This window comes from Fusarium falciforme, chromosome 2, assembly GCF_026873545.1.
Source record: "Fusarium falciforme chromosome 2, complete sequence".
NCBI classification, from domain to species: Eukaryota; Fungi; Ascomycota; class Sordariomycetes; order Hypocreales; family Nectriaceae; genus Fusarium; species Fusarium falciforme.
Window position 1 is genome coordinate 252,961 of NC_070545.1, and position 16,563 is coordinate 269,523.

The window sequence follows — 16,563 nt, forward strand, 5'->3', positions numbered from 1 at the left end:
CAAAGCCCAGATTTATACCTCCAACTCCAGCTTCTACAATCAGACCACTACCGGTGGCCCTGCCGATTTTCAGCTTCATCTTCGGTCCGCGGGTTTCCTTGGCATGCCAGCTCTATGCGAACAGGGAACAAAACAACCATGCCACCTGAACCTCCACGAAGCTAGCGGCAGCGATGGAAGCACGCAGTGGGTCAACTTGCAACAACTCGCTTCATGCTTGAATATCGTTGGTAGAAGCTGGCAACCCCCTCCTTGAACCGAAGGCGCAGCCGCCAAATACCCCTCCCCCTTGATCTACATGTTCTAACGTTAGTGGACCGAGGAACGCACGTCCGAGGAACGCACGGCTGCAAAACGCGGGGAAGAGAGAAGGGAAACGTGATCTGTCAGAGCCTCAAGGAGGGGGGGCACTTTTGAATTTGTGGGTTTACTGGGGAGGTCCTTGATAAGAGGCATTGATAAACGAGGGTATCACGACATTCACAGTGTTTCTAGACTCTAGGCATCAGCACATCTCGAGTCATTGTCGAAAGGATTCAAGCCTACTGATTCAGGTGTTTACGACGAGGGATGCAAGATGCTACACTGCAGGGAACCTGCACAATCGCCAACGCGGCCAAGGATCAAGCAGGCTCAAGAGGGAGGACTGCCTACAAAAGAGAGCACGACTCATGAAACCCCCCGTCACGGCCCGCAACGGATCCGGTCCGCAGCATCCGATCATGCCAGTTTCTAAGGTTAAACCCCAGGATCCCCCAGCTGTCGGTGGATGCTCATGGCACGACGTGTGTCCACAGCGGGCGCTTGTTTCGGGCAAAAGGCAGATGATCTCACTTTGCAACGAGACAGGGATTTTGGTGGATCTTTTTGGTGCGGAGAAAGCTGGGGACTGGGGTTTAGCTTCCCGCGACCCGGACTCGCTTTTCCGCGACTTGTTTTCGGTTAACCACGTGTATGGACGTTTCATTGAGAAAAGGGGGCTTGTCGGGTAGGACTCTTGACAGCTCGTCCACGTGGTCGACACGCAAGCCGCTTGCATTGATAGCTCAGGATGGCCCCTCGGCAAAGAGGTCCGAGCCAAAGCCCCCCACTAATCTCCGGAGCCGATTTACCTATTTGACTGGGTGATCTACTCAGGGAGGCTGTTCGCATAAGGGCAGCAGCGCTGGCATCAGTCAGTGCACAGCATGTCGTGGTCCGCACTTGAGATTCAGTGAGGCAATTGACATCCCTACCCTGCTGTGCCTGGCGTCAACGTTGCAGCAGCCGCACAAATCGTTGTTTTTATGGGCCGTGGGACAAAATATGACCTGATATAAACACAAGACCTTCTCAATAGGCAACTCGCGATATCCACCGCGCTGGAGGGATCATTTGGCTTATCGGTGGAGTTGATGAGACTCTGAAACCTGGTCACTGCGAGGGGTTTACGAAAAATGCTGTTGGTTGGGTGCAAAGCTGTGACGATGAGCTGAAAATCATGTGTAGTCATGATACGAATGTGCGCTGGGGACACGCTGGCTTTTTTGTCTACATTTCTCGAAGCTGCATCTATTGATCATGTTGTAACATGTCATCCATCTAGTTTTATTCAATCAATAGCAGCCAGTATGACAAGCAAGGGCTGTATGACTATGTCCCCGACAACCTCGCCCAGCTCCTAATCCCAGTCGAATGGGTTGGTCCATGGATTCTGCTTGAACTCTTCGTACGCATCAACCAGCTTTTGCACTCGCTTTATGATCTCCTGGTTGGTCTCAGTCCCTCCCTTAGACCCCGCGTCGGACCCTGCATTCTCGCTGCCCGAATCCTCATCATCTCCATCGCTGCCCTCGTCTTTATCGCCCAGGTAATCCGTCTTCAGTCTCGGAATCCATAGCTCGAAAAAGTCTGGTGTGATGTATCATTAGCCTTGTCGTCCAAATCAACGAGAACTCGGTGTCTATGTCTTGTTACCCTTTTGCCTCATATTCGCCGTTGTGTATGAGTCCTTGCACCACTTCTGCCATTTCTCACCGAGGTCGAGCTTCTCGTAAACGTACTCGCTGAATCCTTCAATTTTCTAGTAGAAAGAGATGTCAGGAGGGCTTCAAGGTTTGGGATCCGGGCTACTTACTCCTTCTGCAACAAACATGTCTTCAAACTCATTCCTGCAAAGTTGGTCAGTCAGTGGGAGTATCTTCTTTGTTGGGCATCCGCGAGCCTCTCACAGTCTCTTGTAGATTCGGTCAGCCTGGTTGAACATGACCCTCTTCACATCTGGCTTTGCCATCTGTCCCATGATGTTAGCCTCGCCCAGATAGCCACAACGCCATATGAAGCCGCTTACATATCGAACGGCAAACATGAGATTCCGGAGGACATTTATGGCATCATTGACATCTTTCTTCTTTCCATTCACCTTGTCGCCTCGCAAGTAAGCCTCCATTGTTTCGGGCGAACGGATGTCGTATGTCTCGGCGGGCTGCCACAAACTTGAACCACTAATATCAGCCTTGTTCTTAGGCAATACGCCCTTTCGACATACCTTTGTTTAATGTTATTGGATCCTTTCCAGAGAAGCTGCAGCTCATCCGTGTAGAAAGCGTTGTTGGGGATCGCCATGACGAGATGGTCGAAGGCGGGCTTGTTATAGCCCTTGTACTGGAACTTCCGTTGCGACCACCAGAGCCAAACGTAGTGACAAAAGTTGATTTTTTCGGTCTGTGCGTACTTTTTGTTTCCCTCGCGGACTTCTAAGGGCACTGGATTCTTGGTGTCCCAGCCTTTGAATGGGCTCTTGGCCACGTGTGGCGTGCTGCCCGGAGTGTCCTTGATATCGCCCATATGCTCTAGAAAGCCCGTAAGAGTCTGCCATTCCAGCACATGCTCCGATTCGTAGTACTTGGACTCGCCGGGTGGGGGTTTGTCGGATTTCTCGAAGGAGTAGTCGTCGCAGTCTGTCTTGTCCTCTGGTCCCCAGGTCTCGAATTCCGTGTCCTTATACTTGCCGGTTGTCTTGGTCATGACACCAGAAGATGGAAAGGTCACGCCGTTGATACTGATTTTCTTGACGCCGTCGCAAATGGAGAAAATGTCCTTGGAACTTCTCTTGAAGAGGTTTCTTTTCACCAGAGACTCACTCTCTGGCTCATCATCGTCGGCGGTACGGTCTTGACAGTCCCCAGTAGGCGTGTTGAAGTCCTCCAGGCACCTGAGTGATGCGCCTGCTGTGTCTGGAAAGAGTGCGTCATCCTCAATATCATCAACGCGAGAGAAGAGATGTCTGGAATTGACTGCTCTTTTGCCATCGCCATCGGTTGGGTCGAGTTCAGGGGTCTCCCACTTCTTGCACTGGGTCTCTGCGAGCTGAATGGATCTCGGCGCGACAACCGTGTGATGGAGTCCTGTACCTCCCCAACCTGGGAGTGGCTTGGACATGTCGATGGTGAGTCCATATCGCAGGTCAACACCCATCAGCAGCCCATCACAGGTCGACTTTCCACCTTTCTGCGCAGTAACAGAGAAGGTGTAGTCAGTCTGGAAGTTGAGGCGGATGTCCTGATTGACAAGCTGCTTGCCGAGCCAGGTGAGCTTGACCTGGAAGCCGAGAGCTGGATTGATAGCAACAGTGAGGTCGCCACTGGCCCTGACGCTGATCTCTCTCTTAGGGCGGAGTCCAATGTCTGGTTCGTGGGTGGTGAATGCGTTCGTGTCTGGCCATTCGTCCATGGCCCTTACAACACACGTTAGTCAAGGCTTGAGCATTGTATATGGAAGAACTTACTGCGGATACATCCAAGTGATAGCCCTAGACTTGAATGTCAGGCCAGCACGGGCTTCGCTAGCATCTAGTCAGTCAGGGAATCAAGCAGCCAGCACGGCCGAAACCCACCCTGATAACTTGAGCGCCGCGCGCAGCTGCGCCTGGATATCAAAGAATGGCCCAACTTCAACGAGACCTTTCACATTGAAGTTTGCACCGAAAAGGTCCAGCCAGCCCACTGTCTGTCTGTTAGCCTTGGAAAGATGTTGATATCCAGCAGAGGTGCTTACGAATAGGCGACTTTCTGGTCTGCATCTGAATCCCGGCATATGCATCCACAACGCTCACGGCTTCCATGTCAAAATTGCTTACGTGGAAGTAGGCATAAGCTTGGTCGAAGTTGAACTGCTTCAAAGTGCCGATGAGCGAGATGCCGTAGTCGAAAGTCGTCTCGAGTGAGCCCTCTAGCCTGGCCTCGAGAGAAGCCTGGCCCAGTCCCCCTGTCCACCGACAAGTCTTGTTCGCGTTGTACAGGACCTGTTTGTAGTTAAACTTCTTGTGGACACCATAGTCGCTGTGTTCGTCCAGCAGAGTCTTGAACTGCTTCACCCACCATCCCGTTGATGGCGATTCACCACGTTTCGTCGTCTCTGTTTGGTTGTGGACAAATCCGCGTTCAGCAAACCAGGCCATTTCGTCTTGTCGCCAGTTTTCTGGGCTCCGGCGAGTGATTCCCTGGCCTGTCTTAGAGGCTACGATCTCTGTATCAATAGTTAGCATGCTTGGTCTTCCTTCGGGTCTGTGGACTAGGCGGCTTACGATCCCAGTAGCCCGGATGAGTAGAGCCGTCAATGCGGACGAATACCTCTCCGCCGTCTTCCCGGCGTTCGTGAAAGTTGTAGTCATACTCCAACTGATAGATCTTAGCACCTTGGGGAGCACGCTTTTGTAGGTGAGACGGCATCGGGTGATCCTCAACTGGCTCAAACGAGACGACGCGAACCCATTCATCAGGCCCACAGTGCTCTGGGAGACGCGCGATTGTCCCGTGAGCACCACCAAGCTTGAGATGTTCGCAGTTGCTTCCCTCTCCCTCCGACATACAGACCGCTTTGAGCTTCTGGACTTGATAGTCGTCTTGTGTTGGGTTGGGACATTCGAAGAGCTCGAGATGGGACCCGTCGCGCTTGCGGAGGGACTGCACATCCTCTTCATCGCCAACCATGATAATCCATGCTGCTCACAGTGTCAGCAAGTCCAAAAGTAGCGATAGGGACTGTGTTTGTTCAATCCTACCAAAGGGTTGTTCATTGGGGTCTTCCAGGTCGTCGGTGTTTGGAACGGAGTCAGAAGTGCCTAAAATTAAGATAAGCATGCCATCACAACATCGTGTGTTCCTGCTGCGATGGTGGTCGGTGGGGAACTCACTGTCGATGGACTCATAATAGACTGGCTCGCTGTCCTCAGGAATGATGTAGGGAAAGAGATCTTCCAGAGCCACGGGAAGGATAGGATCGTCCCTGGGATTCCAGTTAGCCATCCACACCTAAACTCTACCGTACGTTGCTTACCCAATTGGAGGATCACAGCACATGACGGCTTTGCGGCCATAGCTACACCTTCCCCCGGGGCGAGTACTGCTGCCCGCAACCTGGATCTTGTCCTTGGGGCAGAAGTTGTTGTTACACGAGCCCACATCGCCATACCACTTGCAGTTTTCGAACTTCGGTTTCTCGGGGCAGCAAAAAGTTCGCGAACTAAAGACAGTCTCGCTGTCAAGCTGCTGGCCTTCGGTATAGCTGTAGAGCTTCTGGGGCCGCTCCTTGGGGCACGAGTCCTTGCTGAACCAGCTGCAGGATGCCACGGCTCTGTTGCCATTGTTTGCCGGACAGCAGAACTTCTTCGTGCCACTCCAGCATTGACGGCCTCCGTTTCCGTAATGGTCCGTGGCGAATAAAATGTCGCCTGCATCGCATGTCCCCCGACAGTCCTTCCACGAACATGTCGAGGGATCCGGAGCGCCCCAGGACGGACAGCACAGAGTTCGTCGCTTGTGGTTGCCTCCACATCCTTTCTTGGTCTTGGCGTCATCGTTCAAGTTTGTCTGGAGGCCAGCCATATTAGCAAACTTGCTTCCAGGCCCGGATTCCCTCTTACCATCTTGGTGAACCCATCCCGACAATCCACCTTGCATTCGGTCACGTAACACTTGTTGACATCCCAATGCCCAATTACCTCGCTCTCTTCCACTCTGGGGCTGATTTCATCTCCAGTTACAGCCTTGAGTGCCGTGTATCGATCATCGTCTTGATCAATGGCCCAGATCAAGAGACCGCGAAGACCAAGCTCGTTTGCGTAGTCAATCTTCTGCTCGAAAGTCTCCTTCGTATCAAAGGAGATCCCTAAATGAAGCTATTAGTCAGAAGTCGCATCCCAGTTGTGTATCAGTAGACTCACAGTTCTCCAGGTTTTCGCCATACACCATGTAATTGACCCCAGCTTCCTTGTCATGAACAGTATATGAACCTTTGTATGTGCTTGCTGGCCCCCGAAGCTCGTTGATTTCCCGGTAGGATAGGATACCAGCGGTTTTAGTACATCGGCCTTCCTCACCTGGGCCCTCAAAGCCGCAGCCAGGGTCAGAGCAGGAAGGGTCCTTCAGCTTGAAGGATCGTCCATAGAAAGCCAAACCCAAGTTGATAATGTCTGGGCTAATGTCCTCTCTCCAAAATAAGTCAAGGGCGAGCTTGATCTCGGTAAGATTGGTATGGGCATAGACATATGGACCAATCGGGTTGGAAGAATCCCAGGTGCCGTGAAGATCGTAGCTCATGACATTGAAGAAGTCGAGGTGCTTGGCCAGCTCTGGGAGATCAAACCAACGAAGGTACCAGTAGGATGTCGGGACGGTGATAGAAATCTTGGGCCGCTGGAGTTGTTGGTCAAGTACTTCCCGGATATTCTTCAGAAGGGTTGGGAAGTTCTTCAGCTCCGTCTCCTTCTTGCCGCCTCGGTCTGTGGCGCCAGGGTACTCCCAGTCGAGATCAACTCCGTCGAAGCCGTAGTGGTTCATCATGGCTACAAGCTTATGCGCAAAGCCCTTTGCTTTGGCACTATCAGCAGCAAGTTCGCCAAAGATGGGCTGGGTAGCGGTGTGGTTGTCGTTGAACGTCCACCCACCCACTGAGAGCCAAATCTCAGTACTTGGGCTGCGCTTTTTGACGTCTGCCACCTGCTGGAAGATGGACTCGGACTGGTTCTCCATTGGAACGATGTCGTACTGAGGTCTGTTAGGTCATGTTTCCGACTGGCCATGGGAGCTTCGACTTACATTCTTGGGTGTAATGTATGCAAAGGCGAGGTTGACAGCATCAAGATGCTCAGCCGGGATCTGGTACGGGGTCATTTCTCCGCAATTCTCCCCAGACGACTTCCAACTCTCATAGTAGCCAATGATATGCTTCCGGACGTCGCCACCTTTGCCCTTGGGTCGAGTTGGGGCACCGCAGTTGGACTGGCATTTGTTGTTGCAATAGTTGGTTTGCGTGCCGCAGTATCCAAACTCAGAACAGCACACATTGAGTGGACATGTCTGGCCGGGCTTCTTGGCGTACTGGCCGCACTCGGCAAAAGCATCACAGTTGGACTGGCAGCCCTTGCCACAGTAGGTTGGTCCGTAGCCGCACCAGTTATCCTTACCGCAACAAGCGCCGTTGGAGCATTTCCTATCCTTGGAACAAGTAAAATCCGGTTCACTTTCCTGGACCGAGTTGCCGTTGTCTGGTCCACTTTGGTCGATGGGGTTGTCGCCAGAAGGGGTCTCGTCGTCGGCACGCCGAGACATGTCTGCCCACGGCCATGGTAGCTTCTCCTGGAGAGAAGTTGCAAATTGGACAACAGATGCATCCCTAGAAACCCACAGTCAACAGTGGCCGTAGGAAACAGACAACGAGTTCATACTTAGAGATGAAGAAGAGAGAGAGTGTAAGAACGATACATGATAAAAGAAAGGGATATCGGAGATATACTGGAGTCATGATGACCGCAATACTGTGGTCCGTCAAGGGCTCAGAAAGGATCGAAACAAAATAAGAACTGTTTGGTAGAAAAGAGCGACAGTTGGCAGAAAAGGAGGGTGGTTTGCTACAAAAAGACAGTATGTTGAAAAGATCGGTGGTTTTTTTTACAGATCCTGATACAGAGAGTAACCTCTCAGATATACCCTCGGACTCTAAGTCTACCCCGAAGCCATTTCGCCTGAACAAAGTTGGGACTGACCCTGGGTTCGACTGTCCTTGGCGAGGGTCACCCCGGGTTGATAGGCAAGGTTGAGGACCCTGGCGAAACATGCAGATGTTATTTAGATTCAAGGCAACATGCCAAGCCAACAGTCATGATCAGAAAGCCTGTATACAGTCCGAGCAGGCAGCTTCACTCGTGCGTATCTAGGCTAAGATTACCGCCACTGAGGCCGAGGGGGAGCCGAGGCTGACAAGTTACTGTATTGCGGTATGAATGCTGGCTACTCCGTAAGTGATTATCAAACTCTAAAGTAGTCTAAGTAACTACCATGTCTTAATATTTTCTTTTTCTTTTACCTCGTTACCAGTCCTGTAAGGGAGACAGCCTGGTCACATCAACAAAAACACTTTTTTTTTTCATTCTTTTTTTTTTCTTTTCACAACAAGAGCATGTCTTCTTGTACATGACAAGGATCTCCCTGCTGTCGTCGTCGGGCGCAGCCGTCGCCCATACATCCCAACCAACAACCTTTTCGCCTATCGGGCCACTCGACCGCACAACCAACAACCACCCTTTTCCAGGGCCTATGACACACTGACATTTGAAGCTTGTTGGTTGCAAAATACCTCAAATTCGGTCCGGCTTAGTTGAAACGTCGCATAAATGGCTGTGGTTTGAGTTTATATTAATACGAGAACATTGACCATGCCAACATAATTGACTGTCCCTGGGGAGGACTGATATCCATCCACAACAGCGTTTCATCCTTCTCCGCGTAATCGTCACAAGACCGGTCACAGGGCAACACGCAACTAAAATCTACTGATTGATCTGGATGGACTTTACGTCTCGAGCCAACTACTCCTTAAGAGTTTGTTCAAAACTGCGCTGTGCAAACCCGCTCCAGCCTTTTTCTCTTTTACTTTGTCGCTGAACAAACCCAACCTTTTCAATCACTAAACATGGCGCCCATGCTTCATCGCCTGGTGTCCCTTTTGCTTCTCAAGTATTCCACTCTCACTCTGTTCGTGGCTGCGAGCCCTCATCCGCGGCACCATGTCCTCCACAATCACTCCCAGAAAAGGGCGGACTATGGCTCAATCACCTTGTTCAATGTCACCACCTTGGCGGACACGTCCCTATCCAAAGCCTGCATCGCCGCTTTGGCAGCACCACTCGAGTGTTCTGGCTACATCTTGGACGACGACATGCTCGACACTTGGGACGGGTTATCGGACCAGACTCTTGTTCGTCTATGCACCTCCACATGCTCCAAGTCTATTGAGAGCTACCGCTCCAAGGTGATCAAGGTTTGTGCCAACGATGTTTACACAGACCCTGAAGTCAACACTGAGGGATATGTGCCCGGCACAAATACCCCAAATGACATCTACAACGCCAGGGGCGCCCCAGTTAGGCCCATCGCCCTAGCAGACTATTACTTTGTCAACTACAAGGGCATTTGCCTCAAAGATGAGTATGTCTTGCTGTCTTGATTGGCATTGAGGTAGATAAACCTATACTAACCAGATCGGTGCTCCTTCAGTGAATCCAAGACCTTTTGCTTTTCTGAAACCGGAAACGGGGCCAATTCGACGCTCGACGACTGCAGTTCGTGCAATCTTGGAGCTATGCGCATACACCTCGAAGATGCGGCAACCTTTGACGAAGAGCTTCTCAGCGAGTACTCTTCCTTGATTACGTCTTGCAAGACAACAGCCGCCCCCGTGACGACACCATCTCCGGTCTTTATCGATGACATGAGGCAAGCATTTGGTTTCATAGTCATGTCCCTCTTTGTCTAGTTTCTGACTTATTCTTAGTACCACAAAGGACCAGCCAACGGCCACCTGCTCAGGCTCATCCGTGGCTGTTCCGGATAAACAGTCCTGCGATGACTTTGCTTTTGCGCACAACATTAGCACAAGTCGGCTGCTCTCAATCAATCACCTCATCGGCGGCTGTGTCGACTGGCCTGGAGAGTCTCCTGAGCTTTGCATTGAGGGGAACTGCGAACCCTACAGGGTTAAGAAGGGAGATACTTGCGCCAAGGTAGCAAGGGCACACGGCATCACTCAAACTCAGATGCTGCGATGGAACTACTTCATCGACCCATACTGCAAGAACTGGGAACAGCAGATTGGTCACGTCATTTGCGTCAGCGATCCCTCTGGCTACAAGCCTCCCAAGGTGAAGATTCCAGGAGCCGGAGCCGGAGCCGGTATAGTCACCACGGCAGCTCCATTACCCACCAATGCCCAACCCGAGTCGAACAAGAACTGCGGAAAGTGGTATATGCCCCAGAAAGGCCAAGGTACGTCGAGATACCTCAAAGTAGCGAACAAGGTGCTAATGTTTCCAGGATGTGCCGAGCTGGCCAACGGCAATGGCATCACTCTTAATGACTTTCACTTCCTCAACCCTCAGATCAATGCAAATTGTTCTAACATGTGGGCCGGTAAGTTTATGCTATATTCCAAAAGATTCTGAAACCCCACTGATGAGTTTGCCAGACACCATGTACTGCGTCAAGGCGGTTGGATATATCAGCACGTATGCCAGTTACGGTGGAAACACTGCTACTGCAACCACCACCAAGAAGGCCAAGACCAAGACCATCAACCTGAATGATCTGCCAGAAGCTACTCACATCCCATGGTCAGCTACCACGACATCGACGGGGTTTCCACTGGCCAGTGGATCAGTCCAGGGCTGCAAGGTCAAGTTCAACAACGACTATGGCAATATTCCCTGCGAGGTCGCGGCCAGAGCCTACGGCATTGACCTCTACTACTGGCTGAGGTGGAACCCCAGCGTCTTGGGTGGCTCGGACCACTATGTCCCTGACAACTGCACCCTGGAGAACAATACCCAATACTGCGCTATCGCTTGGGATCCCCTTAAGGTGCAGCCTGCAAAGCCGGACAAGTACGAGCCTGTACCAACTGGTGCCACCGCAAACGCCACCAAGTTATGTGAGTACTGGTACGTGGTTAGCAAGGGTGAGACGTGTGAGGAGGTTCTTGAGGACAACAAGATACCGATGTGGGCTCTTCACGAATGGAATCCAAGCGTCGGCCCCAATTGTGAGAAGATGCAGGTCGATGCTGCGTACTGTGTTGCGGGCCCAGGATGGCAGACTATAGACATATATGCTACTCAGGCCCCAAAGACCACCTCCACAAGTACAGCTACCAAGGAGGTTTCTGCAACAACACCAACTTCCAAGGAGTCTACAGCCTCCACCGCGAAGGACACGGCCGAGACTGCTGCCAAGAACACGGCGACCAAGACCGCCCCAGGACCTCCCGCCCCCACTCAGTCCGGAATCGTCGAGAACTGTCAGGAGTGGTACGTTGCCGAGAAGGGTGATGGGTGCCAGGCCATTGCGGATCGGTTCAAGATCACTCTGAAGCAATTCTACGAGTGGAATCCAGCAGTTGGAAGTAAGTTCTCCATTCTCTGCTTCAGTACTGTGGCGGATCCATCCGCCCCTGCCTACTGGTCCCCTTCACGCCGTCAACCAGCTAACCAGTCCCCTCCTAGCCGACTGTAAGAACCTTTGGGTCAAAGAGGCGTATTGCGTCTCTGCCGGCAAGATATGATACGTCGAGTTGAGCAAGTCACTTGGACCACGTGTGGCATGCAGGTAGTACGTAGCATTGTTGTGTGTCGAGCCCACAACACACACTGGAAGCACATGACTTTCAATTTCGGTCAACTATACAATCTCTGAGCACACCTTGTCTAGCTTTACGCCCCTATGGTCTAGATAGTATCGAGATAGTATGCATCCGAGCCATATGCAAAATGCACGTTCCATTCCATGCCGTGGAGGTCAACGACCTTTCGCCAAGCATCCAATATCTCCTCGCTGGGCTCTGGGTGTGGGTCTCCCGTAAATTCCAGACAACAAGACTCCTCGAGACCCCTAGTGACGAACCCGACACCCATTGCAGCCATGCTGTGGTGGGTGACATACAGCTCCTTTATCTTTGGCATCCTGCTCGCAGCTCTTGCGGTGGCCAGGGCGAATCGCTCAAAGTGTATCGGGTTGTACGTACAGTCGAACCGCTTCTCGTACTCCTCGCCGGGAATTTCGCTGTATGGGGCATCGTCCCAATCAAAGTTGCCGTCAAATTCGTCTTCTTCAGCCTCAGGGTGTCGCATCTGGATCCACTCGCCTGAGGGCAAGACGGCGTTTAGTTCCACGTGAAACACGGACAGGTTGGGCCAGGTCGGCAGTTTGCTCTCAGGATCCTGAGATTCGGGCCATAGAATGTTGCTATCGACGCTGGCATCGACCAAAAACTGTTGCAGGCCATCCCTTTGGGAGAAGTGTCGCAGTTCCTGGCTTAGAATATCGCTCGTAGCATCAGGCGGCACAATACTTGGAGGCTGGAACGTCCTGTCTGTGGGAGGCTCCCGGATATATTCGAGCGTTAAACTCTCTATTGATCTTGGTAGAATCCCCAATGTGTGCGCAAACTCTATCAAAACCTGTGAGCAATGCCCAGAATCGGGAGGAAGCCGAGGGGGGCATCCCGATTTGCTATACGTACCGGTTCTCTGACGGATCCGGAGTTCAGCATCTATCTTCTCCGCGTCGCAAAGCCGCCACTCAACCTTTCTTAAGCGCGTCATCTTACTGGCCATAAGATTGATCGAGGCTGGAGCGAAAACAAGGGCTCGTGAATGCAACTCTACCCGGAAAAAAGATACCTCGGAAAGGTCTCGAATGTTTCTATCCCAGTCCGCAGAAAGCTCCAGGTATGTTTTCCGGAGCTCACCTGAGAAAACCTTTCGCTTTTCTGATTTCCTGTAGCCATCCCAAGGAATACAGTGCTCCCTCGAGGGCCACGTCAAGAGTGTCAGGCTGATGAGGGGTGTTTGGCGGCGTGGAACCCGTGCGACAAGGGCAAAAATCTGCGTGATGGCCTTGTTGAACACGGCTTGGTCGTCGTAATCTTCGGGGTTGGTGGATACGTGAAGGTCATGAGCGGGGAACTCGATCTCGAAGCGGACGTGGCGGAGATGGGCAAGACGAGGTGGCGTGAGATAGTTGTAGGCTTCAGCTACACCAAGTCTCATAGGAGTTAGGAATAAGTGTTGGAACGTAAAAGTCTCCACGATACTCTGCCATTTGCGAGAGATGGCTGCGTATGCAGCCAGCGAAGTTTTGGGAACACGGTGGTGGATCTCATGGATCAAACCCCATTCTGTGATCAGATATAAAAGAATCCTGCGCAGTAGTTCGGGAGGAAGTTTATCCATCGTCATGACTTGGCTTATGCCAAAATAAACAACCAAGAGATTTGAATTGGTTGAGGGAAAAGACGATGGCTGGAAGCGTCGACCAACAGATGTTTGATATATACACCAGTCACGTGAGCATTCTTCACGCAGCCTGAGCCCACTGCCCGAGTGGAGACCCGGCATCCTACCCAAGCCTGCCCTGAGTAAACGAGGCGACAGGTCTGTGCTGCCTGTCTGCCTGAGTTGACTTGTGTTGTACGACGGTCATCCTGAACCGGCTATATTTTGGGGCCAAGTATGAAATGAATATGGCACGTATTATTAAAAAGAATATTATATTATCGTTCATCCCCGAGATTCACCAAGTGATATCTCCATAGGTAGCCGCTGAAGTTTGTTTCCATACACCCACCCCTCTCTTCAACCCATCAAGTCCTTACAAGTCAATGTCACTAAACATAACACTATTTTCAAATTTGTCCATCTCTCCCATTGGATAATCCATCCACACATCCTCAAAATCAGCTCCCGGGGCGCCCAAGCCCATATCATCATGGTCCAGCTCAACACTCTCTCTCGGCGTCGAACACCCCTGACGATTGCCATTTATCAGGCTGTCGATATCAACGGGAGCATCTACAGCCGTAGGGCTTTGAGAGGACTGCACCATTGATTCGACCTCGTCACTTGGCTCGGATGCTCTGGCAGACGGTTGGACAAAAGCCCATTCCATGGCATCTTTTGCCAGGTCTGCAGCCACATACATGTCCGCTAGTGAGTCGAGCACCACCATACATCTTCGGTATCCCTCGTATGCTCTCTTTCTCTCAGCATCAATGACCCCTCTTATCTCGAGTAGATGAACCGAAGCAGCCGAAACAACAACACTCAAGCCCAAAGTCGGTAAAAACCCATCAAGACCATGCTGATGAATCTCCCCAGCCATGTCCGACACCCGGATAGCTGCATGCTGCATCCAAATCTTTGAAACTTCTTGATCGAATAGTGAAGACTCTTTATCATGCAAGAGCAGAGTAAACCTAGACCGGTGGATCCCAGATATTGAAGCGTAGTAGATCATGTGGAGGATTGTGCGGTGAAGAGCAACAGTCCTATCCTCGTGCGCCACGAGATCACTCGAAAGGGTCCGATACTTGCAGTCATTCGATAACGCTTTCTGCCAGGCAACTAGATCCTCGCTGCACGAGACATATGCAGCTTTGTCGTCTGGTCTTGAAATGGTGAAAGCTTCAGCGGCTTCGTCGCCGGCGTTTTCGGCGAAAACAGAATATCGTGACCTGAGATAGTATCTCAAACGACGGCAGAGATTTGCCTTGGCGATACAAAGCCGAGCCAGGGCCATTCTTTTATGGCTGTCTTGGATGTAGGAGCACATGTCTCGTAATTGGCCGCGCTCTGTTTCTGGCAAGTCGGCAGATCCAAAATCAGCCTCCTCGAGCATGGTGACGCAATAATCTTCATCGTTGATCCGCGGTGGTCGCTTCATGCCCAAAGACACCAGACGGTCGCGCATAAGACAGGTCCACCATATCCGCCGACGGAGTCTTTGGATGCGGATCAGAGGTGGAGAGCTGAGGAACGGCGGGTCTCGATGTAAGCCAGCGGCAAATGCCTGTGATATTGCGACGTCGATCCAGTGCCATGTGTTTCGGTGTTCGTTCGGGGTCTCGTACCAGAGCGTCATGAGTAGAAGCGCTTGGATGATGACGACCCGATCTGGCTCAGCGTTGAAGTCGTAGAGAAGCTAAGTCCAAAGTCAATAACAGCTACATAAGATACTATAGGATCAGACTTACTCTAACTCTGTGGAAGAAGGCCTTGCGCGCCTCTCTGCGGGTGTTGAAGCCAGACTTCTTGAGAAGATCCATGCTGACGTGTGCTGTCCCTGCAAACAAGACGGCCTGGTACAGGAGGAGGCTGACTTGACCAGAGTTACCGTCTCGGTCGTGCACCGACCCGAGGAATTCTTCGACATCTACCACGGGTATGAAAGGATATACGTATTCGAAGAAGGACCAGAGAAGGGCGTTTTGGAGGTGCACGTTTGGCGCCGACAGGGCTCCTTTAGACCGTAGGTAGGCGATGTCGTCTCTGTCAATGCACGATGATAGTGGTTTAATAAAACCAGGTAATCTATTAGATTGTTCGGAATCTGTGGTACCATTGCTCGAGGCATAAGAATTGGCCGTTTGTACGACTTTGTCGGGCTCTGGCCAGGCAGCTCCGAGGTTCATACCAGGGTCACCAGTGTAGCCAGACACAAGACGTAGCATCTGAGCTGCTCTTCCAGTCAGCCAGGTGTATAAACGATCACCATAAAAGCTTACTCGTGTACTCGATGTCTTCGCCGACGCCGTAGTGGTCTGTTGGAGTTGAACATGGGGCCGCAGGGTTGGTCGGTCTCGAGTCGTTTGCTGATGGATCTGTGTCCGCCTCTTGAATGGTATTTCTTCGGTCGCTGGAATCTTCAGTTGCGCTTGCCGGAGGGTGTACTCTGATGCATCTGCCAAGGTAAGGTTAGTCTGATGTTCTTAGAAGAACTTCTGTTGATCTACCTTCCACCACGTCGGCTCACAACGACGCATTCGTTATTATCCCATCTGCAATTTCCACATGGAAACCTTTCAACAACGTCACACCTAACCTTGCGAGATCGACAGGAAAGGCAAGCTCGACGGGCTCGGCGCCTGTTGTTTCTTTGTCGTGGCTCTGTCTGCCATGATGGAGACTCGGGATTCGATTCTGGATTGCCACCGTCCATTGCGTCAGTCGAAGGGACAAGATGTTTGAGTGTGGGTAATGAATACCAGTGTGCCCAAAAAACCTGGGGTTATCTGGCCGATAAGGTCATCTTCTCCTCTCTACTCTTAAGGCTCCGATGCTAAAGGCGGACCGGCTCCCGGCGGGTGTGGGGCCGGTTACTCGGCACCGAACGGGCTTGACTCGGACCGAGTCCGGCTATTCAAATGCCGAAACCCATGGAGGGCGCTGATTGGCCGATTCAAGTAAAGTTCACCACAGAGAAGTAGGTGAAGAAAAGGACTGCAGCATTCATCACAAGTTGAGAAATGGACTCTATTTTTCTTCTTCTTTGAGTTGGTGAAATCTGGCCGAGAAATGCGTACAAAGAGCAGAAACCACAAGCCTAATAGCCTCAGCCCATCGATAAACCAGATCTATACTCGGGTTAGCAGCAAGTTGACGAATTCAGGGGTATTGCTTGCTCATATCAATCGCTCGTGTCTATCACCAATGCCTAGAAACAGTAGGTAGGATCCGCGAATGCTACGCGGATCACC

The 16,563-nt window shown here is 51.6% G+C and overlaps 2 protein-coding genes and 1 pseudogene across 3 annotated transcripts, besides 1 other annotated feature; all 3 read right to left on the reverse strand.

Moving 5' to 3' along the window:
- Positions 1-1,660: 1,660 nt before the first annotated feature.
- On the reverse strand, positions 1,661-7,782 carry NCS54_00200100 (Chitinase; the record flags this gene model as incomplete). Its single annotated transcript, XM_053147612.1, has 17 exons — positions 1,661-1,890; positions 1,957-2,062; positions 2,117-2,150; positions 2,211-2,272; positions 2,330-2,474; positions 2,528-3,715; positions 3,767-3,823; positions 3,875-3,983; positions 4,036-4,506; positions 4,565-4,981; positions 5,042-5,101; positions 5,174-5,265; positions 5,317-5,849; positions 5,903-6,147; positions 6,203-7,025; positions 7,077-7,653; positions 7,706-7,782. The coding sequence occupies 17 exons, from the start codon at positions 7,780-7,782 to the stop codon at positions 1,661-1,663; spliced, it is 5,226 nt and encodes a 1,741-aa protein (XP_053003587.1).
- Positions 7,783-11,755: 3,973 nt separating this feature from the next.
- Positions 11,756-13,261, reverse strand: NCS54_00200200 (F-box domain-containing protein; the record flags this gene model as incomplete). Its single annotated transcript, XM_053147613.1, has 2 exons — positions 11,756-12,477; positions 12,550-13,261. 2 exons carry the CDS (start codon positions 13,259-13,261, stop codon positions 11,756-11,758), a joined length of 1,434 nt encoding a protein of 477 aa, XP_053003588.1.
- A 418-nt stretch (positions 13,262-13,679) lies between these two features.
- On the reverse strand, positions 13,680-15,980 carry NCS54_00200300 (annotated as a pseudogene). Its single transcript has 4 exons — positions 15,820-15,980; positions 15,592-15,767; positions 15,061-15,542; positions 13,680-15,008 (listed from the first exon to the last, which is right to left on the reverse strand).
- Positions 13,680-15,980: a sequence feature.
- Positions 15,981-16,563: the final 583 nt, after the last annotated feature.